This window comes from Podarcis erhardii (assembly GCF_964252035.2).
Source record: "Podarcis erhardii genome assembly, chromosome: 1".
Taxonomy (NCBI): Eukaryota; Metazoa; Chordata; class Lepidosauria; order Squamata; family Lacertidae; genus Podarcis; species Podarcis erhardii.
In genome coordinates this window covers 20,901,790-20,917,609 of record NC_138497.1, presented here as the reverse complement: position 1 = coordinate 20,917,609, position 15,820 = coordinate 20,901,790, and the positions used below count along the sequence as shown (strand labels likewise).

Below are 15,820 nucleotides of genomic sequence, written 5' to 3'. Positions count from 1 at the left end.
CTTTTGCACAAAAAATCCACTCCTGGTTCCTTCATTTCAGCAGAATAATTTAGGATGCAGGAGTCATTTTCTTGCTGCTATTATTAAGCAATTGGTAGTCAGAAATCCCTACTGATCTCCTGCAAATCATCCAGGCTTTCCGCCCATTTCCAGTTACCGCCCTCATTGATCATTCTGTTGGCCTCAGTCAGGAATGTATCAACTAACTGCTATGAGACCAGGTTCAAGTTACACAGAGAAAACACCAGCGATGCTTCCCACTAACCTACACTGCAGTAAAGTAGTGAAATATCCCTTTTTAGCTAAGACAGGATGTCCCCTGAGTGGTTATTTACATTATTTCAAGAGCGAATTGCCAATAAACCTTTTAGGCCATTTCTGGCTCAACTGAATGGAAAAGAAACTGGCAGGAAACTTGTAAAGTTGTGTTTCAGTAGTTATAGTTCTTTTTGCTTTGGTTTTTTTTAAAAAAAAAAATAAGGAGAATGCAGCCAGGAAGAGTGAGAATACTTTTTTGGCACAAAATGGGAACATTAGTTTGCTCCCAGTGGTGAGCAAGTGAAACTCTTTGAGTAAGAACTCAAAAGCTCAGTTTAGGAGAGAGAGGGATTGGGAGTTCAACTGGGAACCAGAAGTGTCACTATAACTTCATTGAGCATGTGACCCCTTGGCTGGACCAACTTTAGACTTCCTGTTGTGCCTACGGAACTGGAGATTATTATTATTTCAGAAAGTTTTTAATGTGTGATGTTTTGCTGTGTTTTTATTACGTTTTTATGTAGGAAACTGCCCAGAGTGGCTGCGGCAACCCAGTCAGATGGGCAGGTTATAAGTAATAAATTAGTGTTGTTACTATCACTTGTTCTTTAATATTCTGCCTTTTCTCACCCTTAGTTCCCTCCTTACCTGTGCTTCGTCCTTGACATCTGCGTATTCCTCTTTCATCTTCTTCTGGATGTCCTCATCAACACTTGGGTCCCCAATCCTGTTGTAGAGGGAAGAGGCTTCTTCCAGCAGCCGTTCCAACAGGGCTGACTGGTTTAGAACATCGTTCAGCAGGACCTGGGCATGGCTGAGCTGCCACTCTTTCTCCTTCAGGCCAAGCTGCAGCTCTATGTCAGGCTCCAAAGTCACCTTCATGTTGTGAATCCATACGTAAAATTCATCTTGGGCTTTCAGGTATTCACTCCAGTGTAGCCACACCCACTCGATACGGCTGCAAAAGGATAAATAGAGAGTTGGGTGATGGGAGTGATGGACTTCTTCCGGAGCAGTTAGCCGTGTTCCCTTCCCATACTGCTGTTGTCACTATGGTTGGTCTCCACCCCTATCGTTCAGCCCGGACACTGAGGTCCAGCTCCAAGGGCCTTCTGGTGGTTCCCTCACTGCAAGAAGTAAGGTTACAGGGAGCCAGGTAGAGGGCCTTCTCGGTAGTGGCGCCCTCCCATCAGATGTCAAGGAAATATACAACTATCAGACTTTTAGAAGACATATGAAAGCAGCCCTGTAAGTTTTTAATGTTTGATGTTTTAATCATGTTTTTAATATTCTGTTGGGAGCTGCCATAAATAATAAATTATTAAAAAATTATATAAAGTATAAATAATAAATTGTTGTTGTTGTTAGTTCTTCAGCCCCAGTGGCGAACCTCCAGCTTGTGAGGTCTTTGGCACCAGGCTCTGTTTCATGGATCTCAGGGTTCTATCAAAACACAAGGCAGGGCCCACTGGCCTGATCCACCTCTGCTAGTGCATCATGGAAGATGGAGCAAGCTTGTTTTCTCCTGCTCTGGAGGGTAGGACTCGAACCAATGGCTTCAAGTTACAATAAAGGAGATTCCAACTCAACATATGGAAAAACTTTCTGACAGGAAGAGCTGTTCGACAGTGGAACGGTCTCCCTCGGGAGGTTGTGGACTCTCCTTCCTTGGAGGTTTTTAAGCAGAGGCTGGATGGCCATCTGCTATAGCTGATATTCCTGTGTTGCAGCGGGTTGGACTAGATGACCCTAGGGATCCCTTCCAGCTTTATGATTCTTACCACAGATAAAATGGTCTGTACGTTTGCTATGAAGGTGCTATAAGGGAGAACTAAATATTGTTGTGTCATAATATAATAGTTTTGCTGGATATGAGGGACAACACAGTGTTCAAGGTAGAGTATTCCCCTGCCTTAGAGGGGCTATATATTCCCCGCAGCCAAACTAGGAGAACAAAAGCAGAATCTGGGATTTCCTGGAAAAAATGGCAGAGATGGTGGATCAGGCTTTCTACACAGAAGGTCCCATGTTCAGTCCCTGGAATTTTAAGGTAGGTCTGAGAATCTCCCCTTGAATGAAACCCCAGGGAACGACTGACAGGCAATGCAGACAACAATGAGCTATATAGACCAACAGTCTGACTTGGCAAATGGCACATTCCTACGGCTGGAATCTTACCTGTGACAATGTGTAATGTATATGGCTGTCTCTTCCCACATGGCTTTAATATCCTTTAGTTTGGATAATATCTCATGTTTCTTTTCCTCACTGGTGCACTGAAGGAGAGCATCGGCCTTCATGAGAACCAAGTCCATCTTCAACCGGCCCTCAGGTTCCAACGCACAGATTTTCTGTTAGGAAGAATCAAACATTAAAATTAAACCACAAATAGGTTTTTTTAAAGGGGACTTAGGAGCATTGCAAAACCCCATTCCACCTTTTGTGGGGAGACTTAGGACCAGAGGGCCCTTAGAGAAAGCAGAAGCCAGGAGATCCAGGCTATGGGTCGTAAAACTATCAGGTTTGGGAAGGGTCTCTCAGCAGCCCTAAAGAACTGCTGAGATAGTTGCTCCTCAGGCCTGTGTGCCCTCAGGGAAGGCAGAGGAGGCGCTGCCTAAGTCATGGTGCTAGTGCCATCAGCCCCTGAAGGACGCCTTAGGCTATTTTGTACTATTTGTTTTGAAAATTGTAAACCACCTTGCGTGCGCCTTGGCAGGAATTCGGTATAAATAAATGCAATCGACCAACAAAATGAAAATAGTATTAAAAAATAAATCAATATCCAAGCAGGCCACAACCCTGTGGCAGGCTTCCAGGGAGCTGGCTATTAACTGACTCGATCTAATAATTCTATGTACGAATCAGGCTTCCACAGGTTGATCCACAAATACAGTCATACCTCTTGTTATGTTCGGTTCAGGTTACGTCTTTTCAGGTTGAGTCCCGTGGCGACCCAGAAGTAACGGAACGGGTTACTTCTGGGTTTTGCCGCTTGCGCATGCGCAGACGCTCAGAATGACATCACGCGCATGCGCAGAAGCAGCGAATTGCGACCTGCACATGCACAGATGCGGGTTGCGTTCTGCTCATGATGCAAACGGGGCTCAGGAATGGATCCCATTCGCAACCAGAGGTACCACTGTACAAGGGCACAAGGAAGCCAAATGATGTGGGGGGACCTCCCCCCCAAATTAATGCATGTAGGGTAGCAGAACTTTTGAGGTGAAGGCTGAGTATGCACTGTACATTTAAAGCACATTTAATATCCATGACTTTCCCCCCAAAGCATCATGGGAACCGTACTATGTTAAGGGCGCCAGGAATTGTAGCGCTGTGAGGGATAAACCATAATTCGCAGGATTCCTTGTGGGGAGGTGATGTGCTTTAAATGTAAGGTGTGCGTGCAACCTAAGGCCCCATCTGCACTATGCTTTTAAAGTCATTTTAAACAGCCATGGTTTCCACCAAAGAATTCTGGGAAGTGTAGTAGGGTGCTGAGAGTTGTTAGATCCCTGTTCCATTAACAGAGCTACAATTCCCAGAGGGACTTAACAATGAATCCCACTTCCCCGGGAACTCTGGGAATTGCAGTTCAGGAGAGGTAAGATGAGAGAATCAGAGTATATGAGGAGAGAAGGGAGCATGTGATCATTGCAGCACTTATCTGATAGCCACACCATGGTATGGCCATGATGTCTAAATTAAACCTTAGGTTGCATCTCCCCGTAAACCAGGGTGTGTTTCTATAGAACTAATTAAAATTCCCAAGAGCCAATCCCAGAATATAAACTGCACTAGGTAACAAAAGGAAGGTCTATAAATAAACCTGAAGCCAGGTTTCAGAACTCATTAGTGCTCACAGTAATGGGAAGGTGAATAGGTGTTCTTGAGAAAATCTGTTGCAATGATGACATTCTCGTTTTTCATGCTTTTAAAAAAATAAATCTCTGCTTTCCTTGGCTGAAGATTTCATTAACAGATTAATGGAACATAAATCATATAAATCAAGTATGACTATAAACTGCCCAGCTCAGAAACAGCAACTTTGGAGCCAAGTTATTTAAAAAGCCAACAGCCAACGAGATTGAGACATTAGCTAATTTAATCATTTAATAGGAGAAAAAGACAGGGCACAGAGGACTGGATTGTGATTAAATCAGAAGGATGTGCCATAGCCTTTGCTTTCAGATGCCTACAGCCAGGGCCTTTTTTTCAGCTGGAACTCACCAGAACTCAGTTCTGGCACCTCTCAGGGGGCTGCCATTGATATTATAAGAGAACATGGGAGGCACTCATGGCGAGTTCTGACACCTCTTTTTCTAGAAAAATAGCACTGGGGAGCACATCTGGAGCAGGTCCTCAGACAAGGATCTCAATGTCAGGGCAGGTTCAGATGGTAATCACAGCAGTAACAATATTGCATCTGAAAAAAAATGTCTGAAGGAAATCAGGTGTGTGTGTGTGTGTGTGTGTGTGTGTGTGTACCTCTGTGTCTCTTAGCCTGGCCTCCAGGGCAGACCTAGGTCCCTTGGTGTTGTCATTGAGCCGCAGTCTCTCCTGAATGGTCTTCATCCAATCTACTGCCTTCTCCACGCTGCTGTCAAATTCATCCTGTGGCTGCTGGGTCATTGCATTAGATGAAACTACGGGAGAGAGAGGAGTTTGAACAAGCTTACTTTCCTGAGGCATTACTATAGCGCTGAACCACTTTGGACTAAGGCTACTCAATGGATTTCAGTCCACTTTTTTTTTTTTTTTTTTTAAGGCAAGCAACCTGCTGCATGTTTCCTGGACTGATATGCAAATCGGAACGCGGTTCAGTTCTCTGAATTCTGTGATGTAGCCATCTCCTTCAAAAAGGCATATTTGGAGAAACAAATGCACATAAAATGTGCATGGGGGGATACATTAAAAAATAATGCACTTTTGTGCAACATTTAAAAAACAAACAAACTCACAGTTGTACAGTGGTACCTCGGGTTAAGTACTTAATTTGTTCCGGAGGTCCATTCTTAACCTGAAACTGTTCTTAACCTGGAGCACCACTTTAGCTAATGGGGCCTCCCGCTGCTGCCGCCAGAGCACGATTTCTGTTCTCACCCTGAAGCAAAGTTCTTAACCTGAAGCACTATTTCTGGGTTAGCGGAGTCTGTAACCTGAAGCGTATGTAACCTGAAATGTATGTAACCCGAGGTAGCACTGTATATAGAAACAGAATGGGACCGATTTACCAGTGAGAAACGGACATGAAATAGGCTGATTGTTTCATCTCTGCTTGGGACATTGTGGTATGTGGATGGGGTGAATTAAAAACCAATGAGCACTACATAGGTACTTCCAGTTCCTTGCTCTTTGCTGATTCCAAAACAGGATTTCTGTAGCTTCTCCTCAAGTGTGCAAATGTGCCAATTATCTGCACCATCTGTGCACCTCCATACCAGGGGAAAATGCTTTCTGCTCATGCCAAATCTGGTATGCCATTTTGAACCAGGGCCATGTCTGGACCAAGTTCACATGCAAATCGACACTGCACCTCTGAATACCAGTTGCAAACTGCAGGCAGGTGAAAGTGCTGTTTTGCTCATGTCCAAGCTTGCAGGCTACCTATGGGCTTCTGGCCAGCCACTGTGAGATCAGGATGCTGGACTTTTGGGCTATTGGCCAGATCCAGCAGGGCTTGCCTCATGCTCTTATGCCTTCTCTCTGCTCGGCTGGCATGCCCCAAACTTTCAGTTGTGAGGCTTCATTACAACAAACGTCCTCTGGGCACGTAAAGCTTTCAAACCTGTCACACAAGGTGAAACTTGCCTTCAAGTGGGCAGGGTTCATCTAGGGAGAGGGTATATTTCCTCATAGTGAAGAACAAAGGAAAATAGTTTTGAGTGGTGAATATCAAACCTGCCTCTAAGAAGCCTCTACACTGATGGGAATCTGCAATTGCCCAAGCTTCGCTGTGTCAGCTAACAATTTTTACTGGGCCAATGCCTCTTTACAAGAGGGGGTGGTCCCTGCCTGTTTGAAGGAGGCAGTGGTAAAACCACTCCTTAAGAAACCTTTCCTGGAATCAGAAAACCTAACTACTAGCCAGTTACTAATCTCCCTTTCCTGAGCAAGGTTCTGGAGCGAATGGTCGCAGACCAGATCCAGGCGCTTTTGGAAGAAACTGATTTTCTGGATCCATTTCAATCGGGGTTTAGGGCCAGTTTTGGCACAGAAACTGCTTTGGTCGCCCCCAACATATTTGCCTCTCTATTTGCCAGTGACAGTGATCATAACTACATTATGTCTAAGAAAAGCCCTACATAGCTGAGCCAAAATAAAGTTCAAAACCGAAAAAAAAACAGAAAACAAAAAATGGCTATTTCTATCCAAATCTCTCCCCCAACCCTGAATTTTCAAAAAACTTTGTGTCCCTCCTTCCACAGAGGCCAATATCTCTCTCTGGCACTAATTCTAAGCATTAGAAGAAGAAGAAGAGAAGAGTTTGGATTTGATATCCCGCCTTTCATTCCCTTTAAGGAGTCTCAAAGCGGCTAACATTCTCCTTTCCCTTCCTCCCCCACAACAAACACCCTGTGATATGGAGGCTAAATGGCCAAAATATTGTGAAATTTTAGAACAGGAGGGTGATAAGTGGAAATTGCAGAGTTTTGAGAACCTAAAAGATAAAGTGCGAGACTGGCTTCATTATTATCAAATACTGGAGGTCTATAAGTTGGACAGGAAAATTGGCTTTCAGGTGGAAAAATCAAAACTGGAAACAGAGTTGTTAGAATCCAAAACTAAGAATTTGTCAAAAATGTATAACTTGCTGTTGAAATGGAATACACAGGATGAAACAGTTAAATCAGCTATGATTAAGTGGGCACAAGATGTTGGTCATAATATTATGTTCGCTGACTGGGAAAGGTTGTGGACCACCGGTATGAAATTCATGGCATGTAATGCCTTGAGAGAGACTATTATGAAAATGATCTATAGGTGGTACATGACCCCAGTCAAGCTTGCAAAAATTTACCACTTATCAGATAACAAATGTTGGAAATGTAAAGAAAATGAAGGTACATTTTTTCACCTCTGGTGGACATGCCCAAGGATTAAAGCTTTCTGGGAAATGATATATAACGAAATGAAAAAGGTATTTAAATATACCTTCTTGAAGAAACCAGAGGCCTTTCTCCTGGGTATGGTAAGCCATGTGGTGTTAAAGAAGGACAGAACTTTTTTTATGTATGCTACTACAGCAGCAAGGATACTTATCGCAAAGTATTGGAAGACACCAGATCTACCCACTCTGGAAGAATGGCAGATGAAGATGACAGACTATATGGGACTGGCAGAGATGACTGGCAGAATCCGAGACCAGGACAAAGAGACAGTGGAAGAAGATTGGAAGAAGTTCAAAGACTATCTTAATAAACATTATAAAATTAATGAAGGCTAAAAAGATATGGGTTTAAAAATTAGTGGTTTGCAGGGGCGTTGATTAAGGAAAAAGAATAGAATTAACAAAAACTATGGGAAATATGGGAATGGATTTGCTGATAAGATAAATGAGATTAGAATACAGAAGGGGGAGGTGTGAGGAGGTCGGTGAAATTAGGTTTAGAAAATAAGGTTTGAATTTATACTTGTTTTTTGTTTGTTTGTTGGTTTATGTATGTTTTTATTGTTGTTTGTGTTTATATGTGTTTATTCGAAACTTTAATAAATATCATTTTTATAAAAAAACACCCTGTGAGGTGAGTGGGGCTGAGAGACTTCAGAGAAGTGTGACTGGCCCAAGGTCACCCAGCAGCTGCATGTGGAAGAGCGGAGACGCGAACCCGGTTCCCCAGATTACGAGACTACTGCTCTTAACCACTACACCACACTTAGCTTCCTTCCAGAGACATTGACTGTGTATTAAGGACTATTAATCAGTAATCTCCCTAATGATGGAAAGCCAGCAGCCTCCGCAATACCTTTGACTGCCTGAGCAAGGGATTCTTAAGCATTTTTATCTTGCAAACAGACAAGCGGGGGTGGCTGATAGCTGATCACCTAATTGGCGGCGACAGTGAGCCCCCCACCCCCACCCCCACCCCATGAACTTGGCACTGTTTGCGAACCCAACTTGCAGAAGAATGGCTGGGAGCTCACTTTCAGCTCCCAAATGGTCCTTTGGAGCCACATTCCTCACTCTGCCTCACCTGACACCACACATGATGTCAGGTCCAGAGCAGGTGAAATAGCCTTGCAGGCAAAGTTTGTCTTGTATTGGGCCTAGTTAAGGCCACTGAGCTGGATGTTCTCTGTGCCTGCTATAAGATGGCTGGTTACAGAGGGAAGGTAACAAGAAATGCAACAAGAAAAGGCTTTGAGAAAAGTAAACACTGTCCTGATCAACAGAGAAGTGAAATTCCATCAAATTTAGAACTACCATCATCACTTCATTTTGTGATGTCTTTAAATGATTGCAGAATCTCTTTGTTAATTCAGCAGTTTCTCCTGACAGTAAAGACACCGGGGAGGAAGACTCAAGTCTGAGGCCTGATCCCAGTCTCTGCCACAGGCACCACCTCAGTTACCTTCTGTCTAAGCCCCACTATTCAAGCATGTTTGTTTGCTTGCTTTTCTTTATCTATTTATACCTTGCCTTTTTACACCGCAATCCTAGAATCCAAGAATTGTAGTGTTGGAAGGGACAACGGGGGTCATCTAGTCCAACCCCCTTTAATGCAGGAATCTTTCGCCCTATGTGGGGCTTGAACCCATGGCTCAGAGATTCTGAGTCTCATGCTCTACCAACTGAGCTATTCACAGTCCTTACGGGACTCAAGGTGGCATACAGATAAGAATAAGGACCACTAAAAACATAGAAAAAGTAACCATTAAAAAGAAACAATTAAACACTGATAGAATTAAAGCAATATACATAAATATATTAACACCATACCAATCATTACAATGAAAACAGCACACCAGCCCTTTCATTAAAAGTGGTCAGTTTCCCAAAGCCTGTTGGAACAAGAAGGTTTTCACCTGCCAGTGGAAAGACAGCAAGAAGTGAGCCAGTCTAGCTTTCCTAAGGAGGGAGTTCAAAATCTGGGAGCCACCACCGAAAAGACTCTGGACAGTTGTAAGTACAACTGTTCATAGGATCTGTATAAGGCCTTAAAGACTTAAAGACCTGGGACCAGATCTAGATTCACATTTGAGGGTGCACTGGGCAAAGGTTCCGCTGTCCCTTTGCCTATCAGCGGTCCCTGTCAGGCTTGTCTGGCTGTGGAAGCAGAGTGCCCAGCAGCACCGCAGAGCTGGGGCTATAAACTCTTTTTAATTTCCCAGAATGCATCAGCAACAGGCCTTGGCAGATGTGAAAGCATCCCAGATGCAGCTGTCAGCAGGGCACACGGGAGCTTAATGTAATTATCTGTGCTTGTTTCACTTCCCAGTTACTCTATATACAACAGCCGTTAAAAAGAGAAGAGAATAATGAGTAATCTGTTTGGCTTTCTACTTCATGTTTTGGGTTTGTCCTTCTTCCCCCTGTCTCAAAGTGCCCTATTTTTAACTGTGTGAATATACTGCTCAGACAGACACACATTTTAAGTATGCCCCCCCCCTCGGTTGGCTTTTCCTTTCTGAGAAAAACAGAGATCTTATCAGAGATGTTTCCCCCTTCCCCCATACAGTGGTTCTCAATCTGTGGATCCTCAGATGTTGTTGGACTGCAACTCCCATCAGCACTGAGCTCTGCCCCTGCTAGCTAGGGGTGATGGGAGTTGTAGTTCAACAACATCTGGGGACCCACAGGTTGAGAAAGGCTGCCCCATCACAAAGCACCATGGGCCACCCCAATGCTTTCATCATCTCAAACACTAGATACTACAAAAATTATTGGAGAAGCACAAGCCCAGAGGCCTACATTTTCAGTTAAGTGGCAACTTAATTTAAATGAATAATCTTAGCAAAGTGAACTGCAGGAACTAGCTACGAGCAACGACTGCTTAGCTAGCCAAAAATTTGGGGCATTTCACAAACAAAAGCCTTATTTGCAACCCAGCCTATGATCCTGATTTGTGATCCTAGTTTGCAGGCAAGCTCTAACCATAGTTTACTGTTCAGACAAACTAGAAAACTATGGTCTGTAACAAACAAGGTTAGGAAATTGAGAACTATGGCATGCGGCCAGAAGAGGGGAGAATTTGGAATCTGTACGAGGGTCTGTGGTTCTTTGGAGCTTGTTCACATAAGGGCAAAACATCTCAATAGGCCAGGATATCAGGAGGTCAATTCTGCACAATATAGGGAATATATAGGCCCTTACAAGCTCACTGGAAGGACAGATCCAGAAGCTGAGGCTCCAGTACTTTGGCCACCGCATGAGAAGAGAAGACTCCCTGGAAGAGACCCTGATGTTAGGAAAGATTGAAGGCACAAGGAGAAGGGGATGACAGAGGACAAGATGGTTGGACAGTGTTCTCGAAGCTACCAGCATGAGTTTGACCAAATTACGGGAGGCAGTGGAAGACAGGAATGCCTGGCGTGCTCTAGTCTAAACGATTAAACAACAACAGGCCCTTACAATGCTACCATTCTATGATTCAATAGTGCTGTCTCTGTTGCCTTTTTGGTGCTTATGGAATACCTTTGAAACTGAGATCTTTCCCTGTCTGCATCTGAACTGGAATTGTTTTAAAGGTTTTTAAAAATCATTTTACTGCTTATTGTTTGCTGGCTCATTTTGAAGAAAGAGAGGGATATAAATTCAAATAACAAGAACAGAAAGGTATTTAAAATTGTTTATGCAGAAGTGGGGGAGGGCAGTCCAAATATGCTTTATACAGTGGTACCTCAGGTTACATACGCTTCAGGTTACATACACTTCAGGTTACAGACTCTGCTAACCCAGAAATAGTGCTTTAGGTTAAGAACTTTGCTTCAGGATGAGAACAGAAATCGTGCTCCGGCGGCGCAGCAGCAGCAGGAGGCCCCATTAGCTAAAGTGGTGCTTCAGGTTAAGAACAGTTTCAGGTTAAGTACGGACCTCCGGAACGAATTAAGTACTTAACCCAAGGTACCACTGTAGAGTCATACCTTGGATGCCGAACGCCTTGGTACTCGGACGTTTTGGCTCCCGAACGTCGCAAACCCAGAAGTGATTGTTCTGGTTTGTGAACTATTTTTGGAAGCCGAACTTCTGATGGGGCTTCTGCAGCTTCCGATTGGCTGCAGGAGCTTCCTGCAGCCAATTAGAAGCCACACTTTGGTTTCCAAATGTTTTGGAAGTTGAACGGACTTCCGGAATGAATTCCATTCAACTTCCAAGGTATGACTGTATTCAGAAATCTTTATTATCCAAGGCACTGCAAAATCCAGAGCAGTGTTTTCTTCTGTTTTAAGTATACCATTTAACTATATTGACACTGAAACAAGCGATCCTTGAGAAGGTGCGCTGACACCTTCATTGTCAATATTTGTCATGCAATCCTGAGAACCTTGCAAAACGTCACTGCTGGTGTTCTGTGTATTTTTGGGAGTTATTTTTGTGTCTGTATTGTCTTATTATATAAGCGTAGAGGTGGATTGTTTTGGGCTGCTCATTAATGCAGGAGAAAGTAGACATGAAGGGGCAGTTGGGTGTTTTAAGCATTTCAAATGGAAGACATGCTCAACTGCATTGGCTGAAATTGTTTTGTCCATGGGCAGCACATTTACACTACAAAGTTAAAGTGGTTTAAAAGTGGCATAACTGACATGGCTCTACCATCTCACCCAAGGAGGGATGGATCAAGATCTTGCAGATCAAGAAAAGGTTATCACAGCAAAAACTTCAAAACCCTTGGCAACCAAGTATCTCAACCATGTCCTTAATTTTAAATTGCAGAATTTTTAAATTCTGATTGAGCATGGAGATTTTATCTGCTTAGTGGTGTTTTTATGTTTATATTTTGTGCACACGTTGCACCAGCTGGCGTTTTGATTTAGTTTGGTAGTTTTACCTGCTTAGTTGTGTAGGATGTGAAACACATAGCAATTAAGTTCAACATTCCTAGAGTGGACATGAAATGGGACGTTTGCATCAGCCAATAGAAAACTTCCTGTTTCCTCCTGGGCTGGGACAAACTTCCTCTGCATGTGACTAGAGATGGGTGAGACCTTACCTGTCCAGGTGACAAAAGGACCAGGAACAAAGCCCACTCTCTCTCTCTGACTCCATTCCTCATAGAAGCAACATCTCTTTTGCTAGAGATGCCCTGTTGGCTTCCAGCCAACAGAACACAAAGGAACTATATCCTTATGGGATAGAATCCACGTGTATATACTTTGTAACTAAGTCTGCCTTCAGGGATCCATCTGTGAACTGAATGTGTGAGTAAACTTCTTTAATACTTTTACACAAGATTGTGTTGTGTCTATTCTTTTTAAGGGGGAGTAAAGGGGATTACCGGGACCCAGGTGGCGCTGTGGGTTAAACTACAGAGCCTAGGGCTTGCTGATCAGAAGGTCGGTGGTTCAAATTCCTGCGACTGGGTGAGCTCCCGTTGCTCGGTCCCTGCTCCTGCCAACCTAGCAGTTTGAAAGCACGTCAAAGTGCAAGTAGATAAATAGGTACCGCTCCAGCGGGAAGGTAAATGGCGTTTCCGTGTGCTGCTTTGGTTCGCCAGAAGCAGCTTAGTCATGCTGGTCACAAGACCCGGAAGCTGTATGCTGGCTCCCTTGGCCAATATAGCGAGATGAGCGCCGCAACCCCACAGTCGGCCACGTCTAATGGTCAGGGGTCCCTTTACCTTAAAGGGGATTACAGGAATCCTATATTGAGAAGCTTAAATGAGCTTGGAAGAAGCTAACCACTGTGTATTTAAAAAGGGAATGTTAAAACTCTGCTAAATTATAGAACTGAAGAAGTGTGCGTGCACACGAAAACTCATACCAATAACAAACTTAGTTGGTCTCTAAGGTGCTACTGGAAGGATTTTTTTATTTTGTTTCAACTACAGCAGACCAACACAACTACCTACTTGTAACTAGAACTTGCTAGCGCAAGTTAGGAAGGACATTATGAAACAATATATCCTCTCCTGCCTCCCTGAACATTCCCACAAGTTGTTTGTCCATGTTTGCGTTTCCAAAGGCCAGTGTAAAAGCTGATGCAAACAGAATACCTACATCTTGATCTATCAACATGGCTTTACCAAATAAAGATGGGATGGACCAACCAAAACCTGTCACATGTCAGTTTTCCTGGTGCTCAGACACGTTTATCCTGCTTTCTGCAGACTTTCAGAAAGAACACATGAAATTGTACACATTGTACACATTTCAGCACTTTCCCCCTGAAGTACACATTTTGTATGCTTTTTAAAACATCACATATTTACAGTTGCACTTCTGTGATCTGAAATTGCATTTCAAAATCTGCAGAAGTGCTCAGTCTGAGAAAGAATGGCAGTACTTCATAATGTGTTTCCTAATCCACTCTTTGTTACCAAAGCTGTTCAGATGAAAAGCAAAACAAAAACGGGCTTCTGAAAATTCCTGGCACTCCTTTTTTAAATACACATTTAAGCCAAAAATCTATACTGTACAAGGCTCCTAAATAGCTCCGGCATGTCTCAGATTACCCCACGTTCCACACCTGACCGCCATCCAAATCCCAATTCTTATGCGAATACTGTATAAAAACATGGAGATAAGAGATGCTGCAGAATATTGACCTTGGTTCCCATTGAGATAATGGATTGCTGTCAACTAAATTCCACCCACTGAAATTAATGGGCATGGCTAACCTGGGCCTAATGACTTTAAATAGGTCTACGCTGAGTAAACCTTAGCTGGAGCAATCTTGGCATTTTCCAGCATTACAACTTTTTCAGAACGTTTTCTATTTGGAAATGATCAGCGCTCTGAGTTTCCTTTGGAGAAAGCTACTCAAAATATGCTGGAGTGTGTCAAATGTTATACACAGGCGACAGGCTGGAACTGGCCGATGTCCATAGGATTGTCTGGATCAAATGATCTGAGATAATTATCACACTTGTTAGTACTAATCTAGATAATACGAACTTTTGAGGCTGCTTGGATGACTTAGGAATGCTGCTCCTTCCTTCCTTTCATTCCAAAGTGAACTTGCTGATTCCTGTCCAATTGTGCTTCATTTATAGAAGAGGCTCCTTTGAGGTGGGGGAACCTAGCCCGAAACTCTAACCACTACACTGCACTGCCTCCACTACTGCACACTTCCTTGAAATGCTTGCTTGGAGGAAAGGGCGGGGTAAAAATGCCAAGCGGCGCCTTATTGAGGAGCTGAGTGGGAAAGGGATGTCTGATGCAAAATGCCCAGAAACTCAGTACAGGAGAACAATCCTGAAGCCATTTTACTCTCCCAAATTGACCTCAAATGTTTCTCTGCAAGGAGGAAGGAAATGGGAAAAGCTTTCCAATTGTCTTTGGACTGTAGGGGCTTACACCTCCCTGTAAATACAGTCTGGCAAGTAAGGTATCTGTTAAGCTGAGCACACTATCAATATGCGTAAGAGATTCAGGAACTAAGTATTTACCATCTCAAAGGAATGGCTAGGCTACCCAGAAAAGGCAGTCAGATAAGGCATTATCAGATATCCTGGCAGACAGGAGAAGCCACACACTCAAATTTCTGCTGGGGGACTACCTCTTTCTGTGATGTATGTATAATGTTTTGGGGGTTGGTCTTCAGCTACAATTTCAAAAATCTCTATAAGAGCTTGTACACCAATGTTCTGGGTTCCTCTCCTCCCTCCCTGCATGGGGTGAGCAAGGGGACCCTGGTGCAACAGTATAATAAAGATCATGCTTACTAGCTGCTTTGCTTCTCAATATTCTCTGGTTGGCCTCTGTTATTTTCTCCTACTGATAGAGAACCTACATAAGGACTCTATGCGGGATCTTGGATACCCCATGAGGGAAAAAGAAGCAGTTTTTTCTTATAACACTATTCTGTTCTTTAAGCGCGTATACATTGTGAAGAGTAGCTTGCAACAATTTAAAATGGCAATGTCATGAAATGCAACAAAAAAGCAACCATCAAATACCGGTAGTTCAAAAAACACAATGAAAAGGCACAGACCACAGCTAAAAATTACATTAAAAAAAGAACAACAGCAGATACTTAGCAGACAAAAGCCTCCTGAATGACCATGCCTTTTGTAATCAGAAAAAGACAGCCACAGGTTATCTGCATTGTGCAGACCCTCCCTTTACATACATCCAGCTCGTAAAAATATATATATGGGCATTTTTCTAGTTTTTTCAGAACTGCCAGTAAACAGTACATGGAACTTACCTTGAACTTTCAGGCTGTAATCCTTAGTAGGTGTCTGGTGAAAACAGCCCAAATCTATGAAGCCAGCTTCACTTCCCTGAAATAAGAGTTATATTTTTATCCATATATCAAAGGACAGAAGATCTCTTGCACTGATGTTTACCTGGTATCACCAGATTGAATTGGCTCCTCTCCTACTGCAGGCAGCAATCAAGATTCAGAGCACTTCAAAACTAGGGGCATGCGTCTGCTAACACTGGGCAAAAACTGTATTTC

At 43.3% G+C, this 15,820-nt stretch overlaps 1 protein-coding gene across 2 annotated transcripts in view; it reads right to left on the bottom strand.

Moving 5' to 3' along the window:
• The window catches only part of SYNE3 (spectrin repeat containing nuclear envelope family member 3), a 96,335-nt gene that overhangs the window by 56,868 nt on the left and 23,647 nt on the right, over positions 1-15,820 (bottom strand). For both annotated transcript variants that reach the window (XM_081859244.1, XM_081859245.1), the window contains exons 2-5: positions 15,566-15,641; positions 4,744-4,901; positions 2,437-2,609; positions 907-1,216 (exon numbers count right to left, since the gene is read on the bottom strand). In XM_081859244.1, coding sequence (XP_081715370.1) covers positions 907-1,216; positions 2,437-2,609; positions 4,744-4,887 — 627 coding nt within the window. In that variant the 5' untranslated portion in view covers positions 4,888-4,901; positions 15,566-15,641. The remainder of the gene's footprint in view (positions 1-906; positions 1,217-2,436; positions 2,610-4,743; positions 4,902-15,565; positions 15,642-15,820) is intronic.